This window comes from Macrobrachium nipponense, chromosome 41, assembly GCF_015104395.2.
Source record: "Macrobrachium nipponense isolate FS-2020 chromosome 41, ASM1510439v2, whole genome shotgun sequence".
Taxonomy (NCBI): domain Eukaryota; kingdom Metazoa; phylum Arthropoda; class Malacostraca; order Decapoda; family Palaemonidae; genus Macrobrachium; species Macrobrachium nipponense.
The window spans coordinates 49,103,171-49,118,150 of NC_061102.1; the positions used below are offsets into that span (position 1 = coordinate 49,103,171).

A 14,980-nucleotide genomic window follows, 5' to 3' on the forward strand; every position below is an offset into this window, starting at 1 on the left:
TCTGGCCGGAGACAGTCGCTTTAGAGTCAGGAAAACTGCCATCGCTTCTAGAATATTGATGTGGAACTGGCGGAACATATCCGACCACGTTCCATGTACTTTTTTGTATTGCGAATATCCTCCCCAGCCGCTCAGAGATGCGTTCGTGTGGATGGTTAGAGACGGCGGAGGGAATTGCAGTGGTACTGACTTGGCCAGGTTCTGGCATTCCGTCCATGGACGGAGCCTTTTTTTCAAAATGGGTGGAATTATCGAGATCTTGTCCCTGAGATTGATGTTGGCTCTCTTCCTCCAGACTCAATTGATATCCTTCAATCTGGCTTTCAATAGGACGTCCGTCACCGACGCAAACTGTAGCGAACCTAGGATTCTCTCTTTGGTACGCCGAGAAGCCTTTTTGTTCTTGAGGAACTGTTTCGTAGCCGCTGCTATCTCCTTGACCTTCTTGGGTGGAAGAGATAGCTTGTGTTTGTTTAGGTCCCATTGGATTCCCAGCCATTGGAAGCGGGAAGCCGGAACGAGCCGAGATTTTTCCTTGTTTATCTGGAAACCCAGAAATTCCAAGAATTTTATCACCTTGGCTGTTGATTTGTGGCACTCATCGACGCTGGCTGCCCAAATGAGCCAGTCGTCTAGATAGGCTACTAACATTACCCCTTGAGTTCTTAGTTCTTGAACTATCTCTCCTAGTTTGGTGAATATCCTGGGCGCGATATTGAGCCCGAACGGCATGACTCTGAATGAGTAAGCCTGCTTTCCTAGCTTGAAGCCTAGGTATGGAGAGAAGTTCCTTGCTATTGGAACATGATAGTAAACGTCTGTAAGATCAATAGAGGTGGTGACGGCCCCACGTGGAAGTAAGGTCCGCACCTATGAGACGGTCAGCATGCGAAACCTGTCGCAATGAATGTATAAGTTGAGACGGGACAAGTCCAGAATCACTCTTCTTTTGTCCGAGTCCTTCTTTGGGAAACTGAACAGACGTCCTTGATTCTTTATAGCCTTCTTCTGCAGGAGATCTTTAGTATAGTCTATAAGGTCCGCCGTTGGCATCTGATAAAAACTGATTGGCGGAGGGGGCCCTTCTCCCATTTCCACCCCAGACCTTTTGAGACTATACTGTGGGCCCATGGACTGAAGGTCCATTGGTCCCGGAAGAGATATAATCTCCCTCCCATCTGCGGGCTCTCACTGGTTGGCTGCAGGTCTGCTACCTCTACCTTCGCGAAAGCCTCTACCCCTTTGTCCGCCTTGTAGCCAGGAGCCACCTCTGGCCCTGCTACTTCTGGCACGCCTATTGTAGCTGCGAAATAGATCCCGGGCTTCATAGGCGATGTTGAAGGCTGGGGAGGTCATTATGGCTGTGGAGGTTGATGGCTGTTGAGCCGGTGGAGTTTGTACTAAGACAAACTGTTGCTGCGGTTGAGCCTTAGATGTTGAAGGCTTACTGACCTGGGATACCGGAACCGCTTGCACGACCACCTGAGGACGGGATGCCTGGTAAGGATTAAATCTCCTTGGCCTCTTCTTGGGTCTGGTTTGGTGTCCGGGGCCCTCAAACTTCTGTTTAAAAGGGAGTCCCCAACGGACCCGAAGAATCTGGTTGGCTCTGGATGCCTCATGAAAGACGTTGTTGACTTCGTCTTTCGGGAATAAATTTTCTCCCCATATTGATGACTTTATGAGCCTATTAGGCTCGTGGCTTATAGAGGCACCCACCAGGACGTGCTTCCGGCATGCTCGTCTCGCCATCACGAAGTCATACAGGTCCGTTTGGAAAGTCTGTTGCAGAGCTTTCGTCAGAACCCGGAACAACTGTTCGTCAGTGTATATTGATGCTACCAACTCCGCTGCAGTGACGGAGTTGATAGATCTTCCTAGTCTGGTCCTTGTCTTGAATTCTGCTTTGACCAAGTGGTCCGGAATCGTCAGAACCCGGAACAACTGTTCGTCGGTGTATATTGATGCTACCAACTCCGCCGCAGTGACGGAGTTGATAGATCTTCCTAGTCTGGTCCTTGTCTCGAATTCCGCTTTGACCAAGTGGTCCGGAATTCTAGGTAGCTTCTCGGAGAATAGGGTGGAAGCGCAATCCGGGTCACGTTTACCTGCTGTAAACGTAGCCGGAGCATCGTTCCAAAACTCCATACCTGTGGGGAAGAGTAGAGAGGTAACCTCTGTCTCTTTTAGCACTGGTTGGGGCTTATCCTCCTCCACCGCTTGCAAAGTTATTTCCGCCACCTTAGATGTACTGGGCGACGGAACTCCATTTGGAGTCACAAACATGGTAAAGCTACCTTTATGTGGCGTTAGTTTAGTATTAACGCAACCCCAGTCGGAGAGGGTGCGAACCCAAACAGCTTGAGCTTGGTCCCTAGGGAAGATCACTGTCCCCTTCGGGACCTTGTCTACTCTGACCAGTGCATGTTCTACTAGTCTGACAAAACCAGGGAATGGGAATTGGAGACCCGGCGGGAAGAGCTCAAAGTCCTCCAGCGGACGGGTTTCGCACCCTTCTATTGTCAACTTCCCATCTGAGAATGGGGCATGCAGTGCTAGCCGCCACTGGTTGTTATTGTCAAATGGCGGTAGCTTTGACACATCCGGCACTGGCATAGATAGCGCCGGGGTCCCGGAGTGGAGAAAGCCAGCCAATATCTCCTCCAGGGGCCTGATCCTCTCGGTCAGAGACGTTATTGCCTGGCTGGAGGTATCTGAGCCCGAGGCGAGTCGTATCGACTCAAGCCTCTCGTCAACCACATCCCTAACCTTCGTCATTAGAAGGTTAGCGAAGGCCTCTTGGTCAAATCCGGACACATTCACCTTGGGTTTGGCGGATTTAGCTCTCGACCCCTTAGGAGGGGGAGAATCCTTGGCAGCAGGTGACTTGGCGGTAGAAGTCGACGGCTGTGGGGCCGACGACGAGCCAGTCGCCACTGACGGAGTCGGTTTTGATCCCTTTGGAAGGGATTTCGGTCTTACCGATTTAACCTTGGGAATGACCGAAAGCAATCCTTCCCAAGTAGGGGTGGGCTTAGAGAAGCCCAGGAAAGAAGAGGAAGAAGAAGGAGTAGGGCTTAGGAGACTACCTGCCTCACTTATCTCCCCACCTACCTCCTCCTCAGTGGCCATTGGTTCCAGGTGAAGGCTGATGGCCGCCACCTCTTCCGCCATCAAGTCCTCCTGATCATCCGGGATGGGCATTGTCGTCATGCGGATGGCTTCTATGATGGGGGCGGCAATGTGCGCCGGAACAGCCGTCGTAGCTGTGGCCCTCTTGTACAGAAGGGAGCACAATCCTGCATTCAGGACGTATGGCTGTCCCGCCGGCTCATTCTTCCCAAATCCAAAGACCCATCCTCTCAGCGACACCCTTGCCTCATGCCGGGCATCCGAGGCAGCCTGTCTGAGAGGAAATCGAATTAACATTCCACTCGGGGAATAGTATCTATGATGAACTTCTAAAGTTATTATAACAGAAATTTCAAGTCAATGATGCAGCAAAATACTTACCTGCTTATCAGTGAGAAGAGACACCATCTCGTAGCAGACGGTGCACGCATCCGGATGCCAGACCATGTAGCGCTTGAGTTGCACAGTGCAATTCGTGCGAGCGGCAGACTACATGGCCGTAGGGCTTGCCGAGGGAAGCGGAGCACCCTTCCGCCTGGCAACGGACCATCTGTAAGTTGAAATCTCTTATGAGTCTCAGCCCAAGGGGCCAGAGTTAACTCTGACGAGAGCATGCACCTTAACCTAGATATTGGTTCAAGACTTACTCACTAATGATTTCAACTCACTGAATGAATAAAGAAATTCTTTGGGTGTATTTGCCTGCTCCCGATTCCGTCCTTGGAAGTTAGACGTATGTCCAGTATGTGGGATCTGAGATCCGCCGGACTGGAGAAGAGGAAGGACCTAATCTCTATTACGGTCGGCTGAAACAGAAGGCTACGCATTATCATAGTCGAGTACCTGACCTATCCACCGTCCCCACCGGAGTGGGGAACGACACAAGGATGGAAACTGAGCTGCGGCAACTTAGTGCAACACTCCGGCAGTGGATGTGAGGGTGAGTCACAATCCGTCGGTACCTTAAAGGTCCGGAGATATCCACAGTATAGTTCCCAAAGCTTAGCCTACTCAAAGTCTCATCTCTCATTGTCATAAGTAATGCCGGCGGAATGGGCTGAAGTGGCGGATCACGGGAAGGTAATTCCTCTATCTGAACCTGCACGCCTCTAGTGGGGGGAGCATAACTCCTAGCCCGAATCCGTAGCCGAGGGAGGACAACTGGAGGGAGAGACCACTGAGCGGCGGAGCTGTATAAATGTACAATCCAGAGCGATGTCCGTCGGCTGGTGCGATACTAGACCGCTGTAAGGCCGGCAGAGCTATTCACTCGGAGACATAAGGGATTACATATATTACCAGTCACCCCTCTGCTCCCACCCCTCTCTTCCCCACTTAAGTGAAAAACTCGAGCGGTCGTTCATCGATAAGACTACTAGAACTGTGAGTTATAAGCGTCCAGCAGAGCCGACCTAGGAAGTGGGGGAAGGGGGGGATGGGTAGGTGGTATGTGTGGTGGTCGGTCGTGATTGTCTGGCCACCAAACCGATCAGAGATGGACACCTATTGAAGGCTGTGTAGCCTACTACTGCAGGGGTAGTAGGCCGACTGGGCCTATGGCCCGTCGTGATTGATACAGCCACCAATAGGTGATCGCTCTCAACCGGGAGGACATGGCCTACTACTAAAGGTTGTACTAAAGGAGGCTAGGCCAAGATGATAAACATACCAGACCATTTAATGTATAGCAATACAATAGACAATATATAATAATAATATATAAAATTAATAATGAGGCATCATGGAGGAGTTGCAAAGGAATATAAGACGAAGGGAGAATACCCAGTATGGATCTAGCTTAACCTTCCGAGATCACTACAGAACCGGACAGGTAGGCCTAATAACCTCCAAGGGCATCATGGTGTGGACGGTGGCCCTCGACCAAACCTACTAAATTCGAATTTTTCGATCTAGACTGGTAGGGAGGATAGGTCCAACAATATGATAAGAGAGAGAGAGAGGCTCTCTCTCCTTGATATCCTCCCTGCTTGCATTGTAGCGCAGACAGGGGGAGAGGCATAAACGGCACAAGGGTAGGGACACCTAGCCTACCTTCCAAAACCTAGCCTAGGCTTGGTTGGTTAAGCCAGGGAGTGAAGCAACTCTTCCAACCTCTCAGTGATATGAAAATCATCAACGTGGCATAAATCAAGAATCTATCTGGTTCGTATTAAACAATAACTCATGCATGTCTCACACTGGGAGAGAGAGAGAGAGAGGACTCTCTCCTCTCCAGTGATAAATGCGATAGGCTACTAGTAGCCTAACAATTTTACATATACAATATGATAAAATTACGTAGAGATAGGCACGAACACGCTCTTGAGAAACTGGGGGGGGTGGCCAGAGGCTAAAATATAAACTAATCAACCTTTCTTTAAAACCCCGGAGGACGTCATGAGCACGTTAGGCCTTCCTCCGAACCAATCCTAACTCAATCAGTTAATAATTAAGCACGTAATATGAAAATACATCACTGATGACTGTAATGCACATATAAAATTGACATAATTTAAAATTAGAAGGGAAATAATGTGTGACAGAACCACACACTCTCTGATGATGCTCCCAAAATGGTGGATAAGCTAGGGTTACCAGACGTCCCGATTTCGCGGGACATGTCCCGAATTTGATCATTTTGTCCTGAGTCCCGGATAGATCCTCCCGGGACGGCCTTTTGTCCCGGATTTCGTTCATCATAAAAAAAAAAGTAAATAATGAAATAGACTAATAATAAATGAATAAATCAATTAAAGATCATTACATTATAAAATAAATTAAGTAATGGTTTTCAGTTGAAATTATATTGATGAAAATATAATTTGAATAACCCAACGAATCAACGATGCTGCTAAAAGTTACGTGACGACTGACGCAGTCAATCGCGTTTGCAACTTGTTCGGTTGCTTGGCTGCGGTCCGGTGTGTGGCGAGTTGCACTCCTGCATCAGTAGTATTAGCCTCTCATGCAAGTGTGTGTGTCGTTACTGTTTGCTACGGCCTACCTTTTTCATCTTTAAAACAAGATGTCAAAACGTAAATGTAAGTTTCGAGATGAATATTCCAGCGAGTGGACATTTATCAAACAAGGCAGGAATTGTTATGAAGCAAACTGTCGATTATGCCATTGCAATTCACTATTGAACATGGTGGGAAGAATGATATCAATAGGCACATAGAAACCACAAAGCACAAACAAAACGTTTCTTCCACTTCAAAAGATGATAAAATAACAAATTTCTTGATAAAAAAAAACACATGAAGAAACTAAGATAATAGCAGCAGAAGTTGCCATGGCCTTTCATACTGTTTGCCATCATCAGTCATTCAGTTCAAATGATTGCACGAATGTACTACTGCCAACAGTATTTCCTGATTCCAAAATTGCAAGCAAATTTTCTAGTGCTAGGACAAAATGTTCTGCAATAATTAAAAACGTTCTGGCTCCACATAGCATTGCCGAAGTTGTTAAAGATATAAATAATTCTTCTTTTTATAGCATATCTACAGGTACAAGTAACCATAATGCTGAGAAAATATTTCCGTTGATTGTACAATATTTTTCACGGAAGAATGGCTTGCAGATAAAATTATTGCGAGTAAAATCCCTTCCAAATGAGACCTCGGAAACAATTTCAAACTTCTGCAGAGAGAGCCTCATCGAATTAGGACTGGATGTTAAAAAATGTGTAGCTTTTGGTGGCGATAACACTAATACTAATTTGGTGGACGTTTACGTAAAGGCACAAATAATGTATTTTCGAAAGTCAAGGAAAGCATGAATGACTCGATGGAAGGTGTAGGATGCCCAGCCCATATTCTCCACAATGCTGCACATACCGCTGCCAATGTCTAGTCTATTGATGTTGAAGTAATCGTTGTTAAAGTGTTTTCATACTTTAGTATTTACACTGTTCGAACTGAGAAACTGAAAGAATTCTGCGACTTTGTTGGTGTCCAATACGCATCAGTTCTCTCTCACTCTAAAACTCGTTGGCTTTCTTTGATGAGGGCAGTTGAGAGAATCCTAAAATTATTTTAAGCACTGAAATCTTTCCTTGCTTCTGAAGAAAAAGCTCCTCAAATTCTTTTAGATTTTTTTAACAATCCACTGAGCGAAGCCTACCTATATTTTGTTCACAGTCTTGAGTAGTATGTATTTAGCAGCAGGATTATGAAGATTGAAAAGAGAGATAACAGCATTATTGAAGTGCTTGGCTGTTTAAAAGAAATAGTTGCTTTAATAAAGGCAAGAATGGATGAAAAGTTTATTCCTCTTTAGTGTTAAACGGTGCCTTAAAGATGATGAAATCACATCTCAAGAGATGAAAAAAATCTACTTGAGGTGGATAACTACTACGTCACTTGCCATGACTATCTTAAGAAATGGGCTTCATCGTTAGAAAGTTTTGATATCTTTTCATGGATGTTATTAGATACACTTCCAGCATGGGAACAAATACAATCGTTTTGTCTAGTGTTAAAAAACAAAGGTGTAAACATTGACGACAACATCCTTTTCTGTCAGTGGTCAACATTTAAAATACTCCTCGATAAACAAATGCAGAGTAAACCTGAAGAATGGATGACCAAGCTGTGTCATGAAAAATGGCTTTCTATCCTACAGCAGTATTCTGAGATATTAATTTTGTGTCAATATTTGTTTAGTATACCTGCGCATAATGCAAATGTTGAGCGTGTCTTTTCTGATGAGTGCTCAGTGACTGACGAGAGGAATAAATTGGATGTGTCAACTATAGAGGCTATTTTACAGTGTAAGTGGAACATAAATTGTCATTGCAAAGAATTTTACTGGCAGGTATTAGGAAATATGGAACTTCTAAAGAAAGCAAAATCATCTGAGAAATATAAATAAAATAAAAAAGTTTAATTTTCATTATTTCTGTGCATACAATTTTCTTATTTTCATTTATCTTCAGTTTTCCATATGAAAAAGATACTTTGGTATCTTAATATTTGTAATGATAACAAATTTTCTGGATTAATTTACGTTTCTTCAGTTTCTTTATTGTAATTTGCATAACTATTAGTTTAACAAATTTTTTTTTTCTTTATATCCTATTAAAATTAAAATACGTTTATCTGGGGATATCTATGTATTAGAGAGATTTTCAGAATGTCCCGGATTGCTTATCTTGAAATCTGGCAACCCTAGGATAAGCCAACGGTGCCCTCAATACATTTTCTAAGGGGCCGAAGGCAAAAATGGGATGCACCATAACTGTATGAGTTACGAAAACACAAATTGGAGTACTCAACTTAGATGAAGGAGGAAGTTCCACAGACAACATCTGTAGGAATGTTCCATTTGAGGTACGATATGTTTTCCCTGTTATGTGTATCTCTTTGCACGGGGTTCGGGAAAAGACAAGTCAGTTCCCGCTCATCCCTTGATCTGTAATCAACTCATGTACATTAAAGGAATCAACTGGTCCTGAGTATGTCTCAACCTGCTTACATGGCGCAGTGATTCTCGTTCCAAAGCAGGACCTACAAGATGCTGAGACGAGGCCATCACAACACACCCATGGGCACAGCAAGACGTTCCCCCAGGGGCACTGCAAGCAGGAATGCAACACCGGCACGCCGGCACCACGAGGGACAGGACTTGTTACAGGCTTTGGTTGGCCTCATGGCACAAGGAAGACCACATGGTTCAGCCTCGGCAGGTGTTAGGGCGATGTGCCCTGAGAAGTGTAGCTATGAGATGACACAAAGCAGTTTTCGAGAATGGTGTCGCTCTATGAGTGATTGGCTGGCCTTAGGAAACGTCTCAGGAGAGAATGCACTTATCAGTATCCGGTTAAACTGCGATGAGAAGTTAAGGATGACTATAGATGCAACGCACTCAGAGGTTCAGTGGAACTCATTAACGACCTCTGAGGCATTCGACAGACTGGAGGAGATCACGACGAAGTCTGTGAATAAGGCAGTGGCATGGGACAAGTTTTTCTCAGCGCAACAAGGCGATCAAGAAACCGCGAAATCTTTTGTGCATAGGTGCCAACAATTGGCCTTAGATTGTGGGTTTAAGTGTCCCCATTGTCGAGCTGATCTGAATGATTTTGTGTTAGTTCAGCGGATAACAAGTGGTTTAAGCAATGTGGGACTTAAGCAAGAGATCCTACAGGATCATGAGGTTTTCAATACTGTGCAGAAATTGTTACGTAAATGTGAAATTTATGAATCTGCAGAAAAGGATAGTATTAGCGCTCGTGGAAGGGCAAACGTAGCTAGTTTGGTAAAAGGGGATGAGATAGGCTTAGGCCTAGTTGAAAGTGGGTTAGAAGGTGAAAGTAAAATTATTTGCTAGCTATAGGTCTAATAATAGTGACAAGGGACACGGCCGTGGCCGTAGTAGCTTGAAAACCTATGGCCGTAACAGTAAGTCAGATACCAGGTGTAAAAGTGTGGTGGTCGTTCTCATTGGCAGGGAAAATGTCCTGCTGATAATGTTAATTGTTTTCAGTGTGGTATTGTGGGGCACTTTGCTAAATTCTGTTGTCAAGGGGGGCAACAGCCCGCCAAAACGGCGCCTATTGTGGACGCGTCTGTTACGTCATGCACTGTTGCCTATCCACCTGCGGACAATCGCCAGGTAGGCCTATGTGCGGCAGTGGGGAAACTGCCGATGGTGAAAATAAAGGTTAAGCATGAGTTTTCATGTGAGTGTGTCGTCGTTGAGGCTGTTCCAGACACTGGGGCAGAAGTGTGTATAGTAGGGGTAGATTTGTTACCAAAATTGGGTTTGAAGGTACCTAATCTCTCTCGGTGTAATGTCATTGTAAATCACGCAGGGGAGAAGTCATTGAGAATATATGGGTCTGTTGATATGCTAATAGAATTGGGTGATAATCAGTGAGCACTAGTGTTATCGTTGTGCAAGGTGCTACCCGTTTTTATATGTCTTTAGGAGTGTGTAAATCACTAGGTCTAGTGCATACAAAGTTTCCCCATCATACTGTCGCTACCGTGAATGACGTCACTCGGAAACCCTCTGTCGTCGACTAACCCCCGCCAAACGCCTGAAGAAAAACGTTCTCACACGGGTAGGGGGTGGTGGTCGTCAGCGCGAGATGCCATACGCTGCCACGGAGGAGAATGTCCCTAGGCTGAGGGACTGGCTACTGCAACGTTTTGCGAAGACTACGTTCAACGTTTCAAGAAACCCTCTGCCGATGATGAAAGGAGCCCCTCACCACATTCACCTGAGGGAAGGTGCCATCCCCTATGCGTGTCATACACCTATACCAGTTCCTAAGCATTGGGAGGCCGATGTTAAGGCTCAGCTCGACGAAGATGTCAAATTAGGAGTAATTAGGGAGGTCCCTGCTGGTACAGCTACGGACTGGTGTGCAAGGATGGTAGTGGTAGCAAAGAAAAATGGTAAACCACGGAGGACCGTGGACTATCAAGAGCTGAATAAGAATTGCAAACGAGAAACGCATCACACATGTGCTCCTTTTGACATGGTCTCGGGTGTGCCACTTCGTACATATAAGACTGTAGTTGATGCCTATGCCGGATTCCACCAGGTGCCATTAGATGAGGAGAGCCGACAGTTGACAACGTTTATTACACCATGGGGGATGATACCAGTATTGTCGAACACCTATGGGTCATTGCGCGGCCCCCGATGCATACACGAAAAGGTTCGATGACGTTATTATTGATGTACACAGAAAGTACAAGTGCATAGATGACGTGTTGTTATATGACGACAGTGTTGAGGGAGCCTTTTGGCATACTTATGATTTTTGCAATTATGTGGAGATAATGGTATTACGCTGAATCCGGATAAATTCCGATTTTGTCAAAGACAGGTAGAGTTTGTGGGGTACGAACTTGATTGGGATAATTATAGACCTTCTAATGAGCGTATGAGTGCCATTAAGAACTTCCCCATGCCTGCAAGCCCAACTATCACGGATATAAGATCTTGGTTTGGACTTGTGAACCAAATTGCACCTTTCGTGGCTGTAGCACCGGTAATGGAACCATTCAGGGATCTTCTCAAGAAATCTCCCCCCATCGGAAAGTTTATTGGGACCAACGCCTTCAAAACAGTTTTGTTGCAGCCCGGGACAGCATTTGCAAGATGTTGGGCGACGGACTGACATATTATGATAAGACAAGGCACTGCTGTTGTTACCGATTGGTGCAGATGCAGAGAAGGAATGGGATTTGTTATATTGCAACAATATTGCAATTGCGAGGATCTCAATGCCCCTTTTTGTTGTAAGGGGGGATGGAAACTGGCATTATGTGGCAGCAGGCACCTGACGGAGGCGGAGGCCGGCTATGCCGTCATTGAGGGGGAAGCGGCTGCAGTAGTATGGTGCCTTAGGAAATCGAGATTGTTTTTATTGGGATGCCCGAATTTCATTTTAATCACGGACCATAGACCTTTGGTAAAACTCTTTGGGGATAGGAGCCTAAAAGACATTGCAAACCCGAGACTACTAAGGTTGAAGGAGAAAACTATGCAATATAGTTTTACCATAAGATATTTGCCGGGGAAGAAGAATTCGGCAGCCGATACGTTATCAAGATACCCAGTGATTCGCAGTGAAACTACCGTCAAAGACGAAGAAGAGGAGGAACTTATGAACGAAGTTTGTATTGCCTCCATGACGTCATCGCTGGTGGATGACGTCATTACTATGGACTGGGCTACCATGAGGGGGGAAGCAGAGAAGGATCCTGATTATTTACTATTGCAGCGACGTGTCAGCGAAGAGGGTTGGCCGTCGTCAAGGTCTCAAGTGGAGCCCTGCCTAAAACCTTTTTCAATGTACGTGATAGGCTGAGTGTCATTGAAGGATTAGTCACATATGCATATGACGAGGGGCATGTTCGTCTGGTAGTTCCGGAGGCACTACGTTTACGCATTGCAACCAATTTACATTCAGGTCATCAATCAACTGACTCCATGATCAGAAGAGCACGACAGGCAGTTATTGGCCTGGGATTGAGGGATGACTTGGCAAATTATAGGGCACAGTGTCATGATTGCAACGTTGCGGCACCTTCGCAACAAAGGGAAAGTATTATATACACTCCCCCTCCCGAATATCCGTTTCAGAGAACTGTTGCAGATTTATTTCAAGTAGCAGGGAGGCAGTATATGGTCTACGCCGATCGACTGACTGGATGGATGGAAATTTATTTCTTCGCTAACGGAACTACATCCGCGAGATTGATCCCAGTTTTTAGAAGATATTTTATGCAGTGGGGAGCACCTGAAGAAATATCAGTGGACGAGGGCACGAATCTAACGAGCATGGAAATGAGACATTTCTTGGTAAGTGGGGGGTATCTATGAGAGTGTCGTCTGCTCACTACCCCCAGTCCAACGGGCGGGCAGAAGCTGCTGTGCGCACCGCCAAACGAACATTAATGGGCAATACTCTACCTGATGGAGGGCTAGACAATGACAAGGTAGCTCAGGCGATATTGCAGTATAGAAATACACCATTACGTGGTATAGATAAGTCTCCTGCACAGCTGGCCATGGGTCGCCAACTTCGAGATTCGGTGCCAATGTTAAAAAGTTATCATTTCGTCACCGAGCATTGGTCGGAAACCTTGTCCGCAAGAGAGAGGGAAAGAAGCGTTGTTGAACAACGAATATCATCCAAGTATAATGAGAAAGCCAAGGATCTTTCCCCCCTACAAATAGGGGAGAGGGTAGCTATCCAGGATGTGACTACACGAGCCTGGAATAGAAGCGGGGTGGTTATTGAAAAGAATAGATACCGCCAATATCGCATAAGGTTAGACGGGAGTGGAAGAATTTCGACAAGAAATCGCAAGCATTTGAGATCCCTACCACCCACACCACCTGAGGGAGAACCTACTCCCACCGCCTCGGGGGAGGCTGGCCCAGTACCCACCCAGGAAAGAAGTAGCACTAGGGTACGTCGTCCCCCGCAATGGCACGATGATTATATTACAGAGTAATTCATTTAGTTTTGTGTTTAATAAATATCCCCTAAACAGAGTAATTCAGTTTTTAGTTGGTGGTTTAATAAAATATCCCCTAAAACATGTCAAGTTTTGTGCATATACTTTAATCCTGATTATTTGGGTTTAATAAGTGTTCCTCTTGTCATGTTTACCATTTATGTATGTTCCAGCGCTGTGTCCGAAGGACTATCTTTATTATAGCTGAATTCCCTTTACTTCATATGTTACTACCTTTACCAGTTTTATTATTTTTGCAACTAAAAGGAGAAATCTATACTTATGTTTTAAATATACTATGTTTGCTTTGAATGGGGAGCTTTGATCTTAAAGGGGAGGTGTAGGAATGTTCCATTTGAGGTACGATATGTTTTCCCTGTTATGTGTATCTCTTTGCACGGGGTTCGGGAAAAGACAAGTCAGTTCCCGCTCATCCCTTGATCTGTAATCAACTCATGTACATTAAAGGAATCAACTGGTCCTGAGTATGTCTCAACCTGCTTACAACATCACTAAGTTAAACGAAATTCCACGGGAGCTGCTAAACATGTGTGCACACACAAAAGCTAATTACAGGAATGAAGATTGCACGCAGGTAGTAGTAGTAGTAGTAGCAAGAGCGAGAGGAAGGTAAGGGGAGTAGCTTTTGTAACGGCTCTAGCCTTTGTAACGGCTCTAGCCTTTGTAACGGCTCTTGCCGTGGGAGGGACTTTGGAAAGGAATCCTCTAATTGGCAGAAGACATGTGAGTAGTGGCTTCCACTCGCCCTTATACTTTATACCGACGCCCTTTGGGTGTTCGCGCTGAGGGTAGTAACTTCAGCATACCATGCTAGCTTTTTCTCTGGTATATTTAGGATCTATTTATACTTAGAAAAGTGAGCTACAGGAACTTTTCACCGGGCGACAGAGGTCGAACCCAGAAATAATATTTAAATTTATACAGATGAGTTTGATTAATAGAAAATATTCATTGCATTTATGGGTTGAAATAATATCCATTTCTTAATGTTACTAGCCATATCCGAATATAGAAATGCAAGTGTTTTATCAATTTTTGACAATGTAAATCTATGTTTTCAGTTTGGTCCAATTCGGTTCTTTGATACGTCTGTGGTGTCATATTATTTCAAGGTAAACCCAGATAACAACAGGCATTTTGGTTTGCGCACGTACGACTTGACAATCCCATACGTCATTACGACCAAACTTGCTCAGCGCTTCAACGTCGAGGGATATGAGTTAGTTGAGAGAAGTACTCTGTTAAAATTTTTGTATAAATGAATATTTCTTTTTATAATTTTCTGCATTTTTACTATAAGATCTAAATAAGTTGTTCCAGGTCACTAGGGCTTTTAATGCTTGTTCCTTGAGCACTTAATGAAAATATTACTTTGTAGTAATCAGGACAAATTATGTTCATACTAGTAGTTCCATAATTTAAAAATTCATTATCATCCCTGATCTTTTGTCTCAAGATAATTGCCTTGGTAGTACTTTCCTCATTTAGCTTACATCCTTACTTAAAAGGCAAAAAATAAAAACTAACTTCATGTTATAATATGTACAGGCACTTGACATACATTTAGAGGTATAAAGATGAATTCTAATTAAACCACACTGAAGAACTCAACTTACCATTTTTCCAGGCGTTTCCCAGACAACGATGTTGGTCGATTACCTCCAGTGATCAATCATATTAGAGTCACCATTGATAGTCCAAGTTAGTACCCATCTGAAGTTAGAACTACTACTGTTGGGTGTGCTGGAAGAGTTTTGGAATCCTTTGTTCAAGCCTTTAACATTTATGTTTTGTCCAAGGAAAGCTTATTTATACCTTTAGTACTCATTCATTTCTATAAA

General features: G+C 44.6%; 1 protein-coding gene across 1 annotated transcript in view; it reads left to right on the top strand.

Annotated features, from left to right (window-relative positions):
- The window catches only part of LOC135212750 (uncharacterized), a 74,953-nt gene that overhangs the window by 32,909 nt on the left and 27,064 nt on the right, over positions 1-14,980 (top strand). The window contains exons 10-11 of the mRNA XM_064246477.1: positions 14,201-14,358; positions 14,767-14,840. Of these exons, the coding sequence (XP_064102547.1) occupies positions 14,201-14,358; positions 14,767-14,840 (232 nt within the window). The remainder of the gene's footprint in view (positions 1-14,200; positions 14,359-14,766; positions 14,841-14,980) is intronic.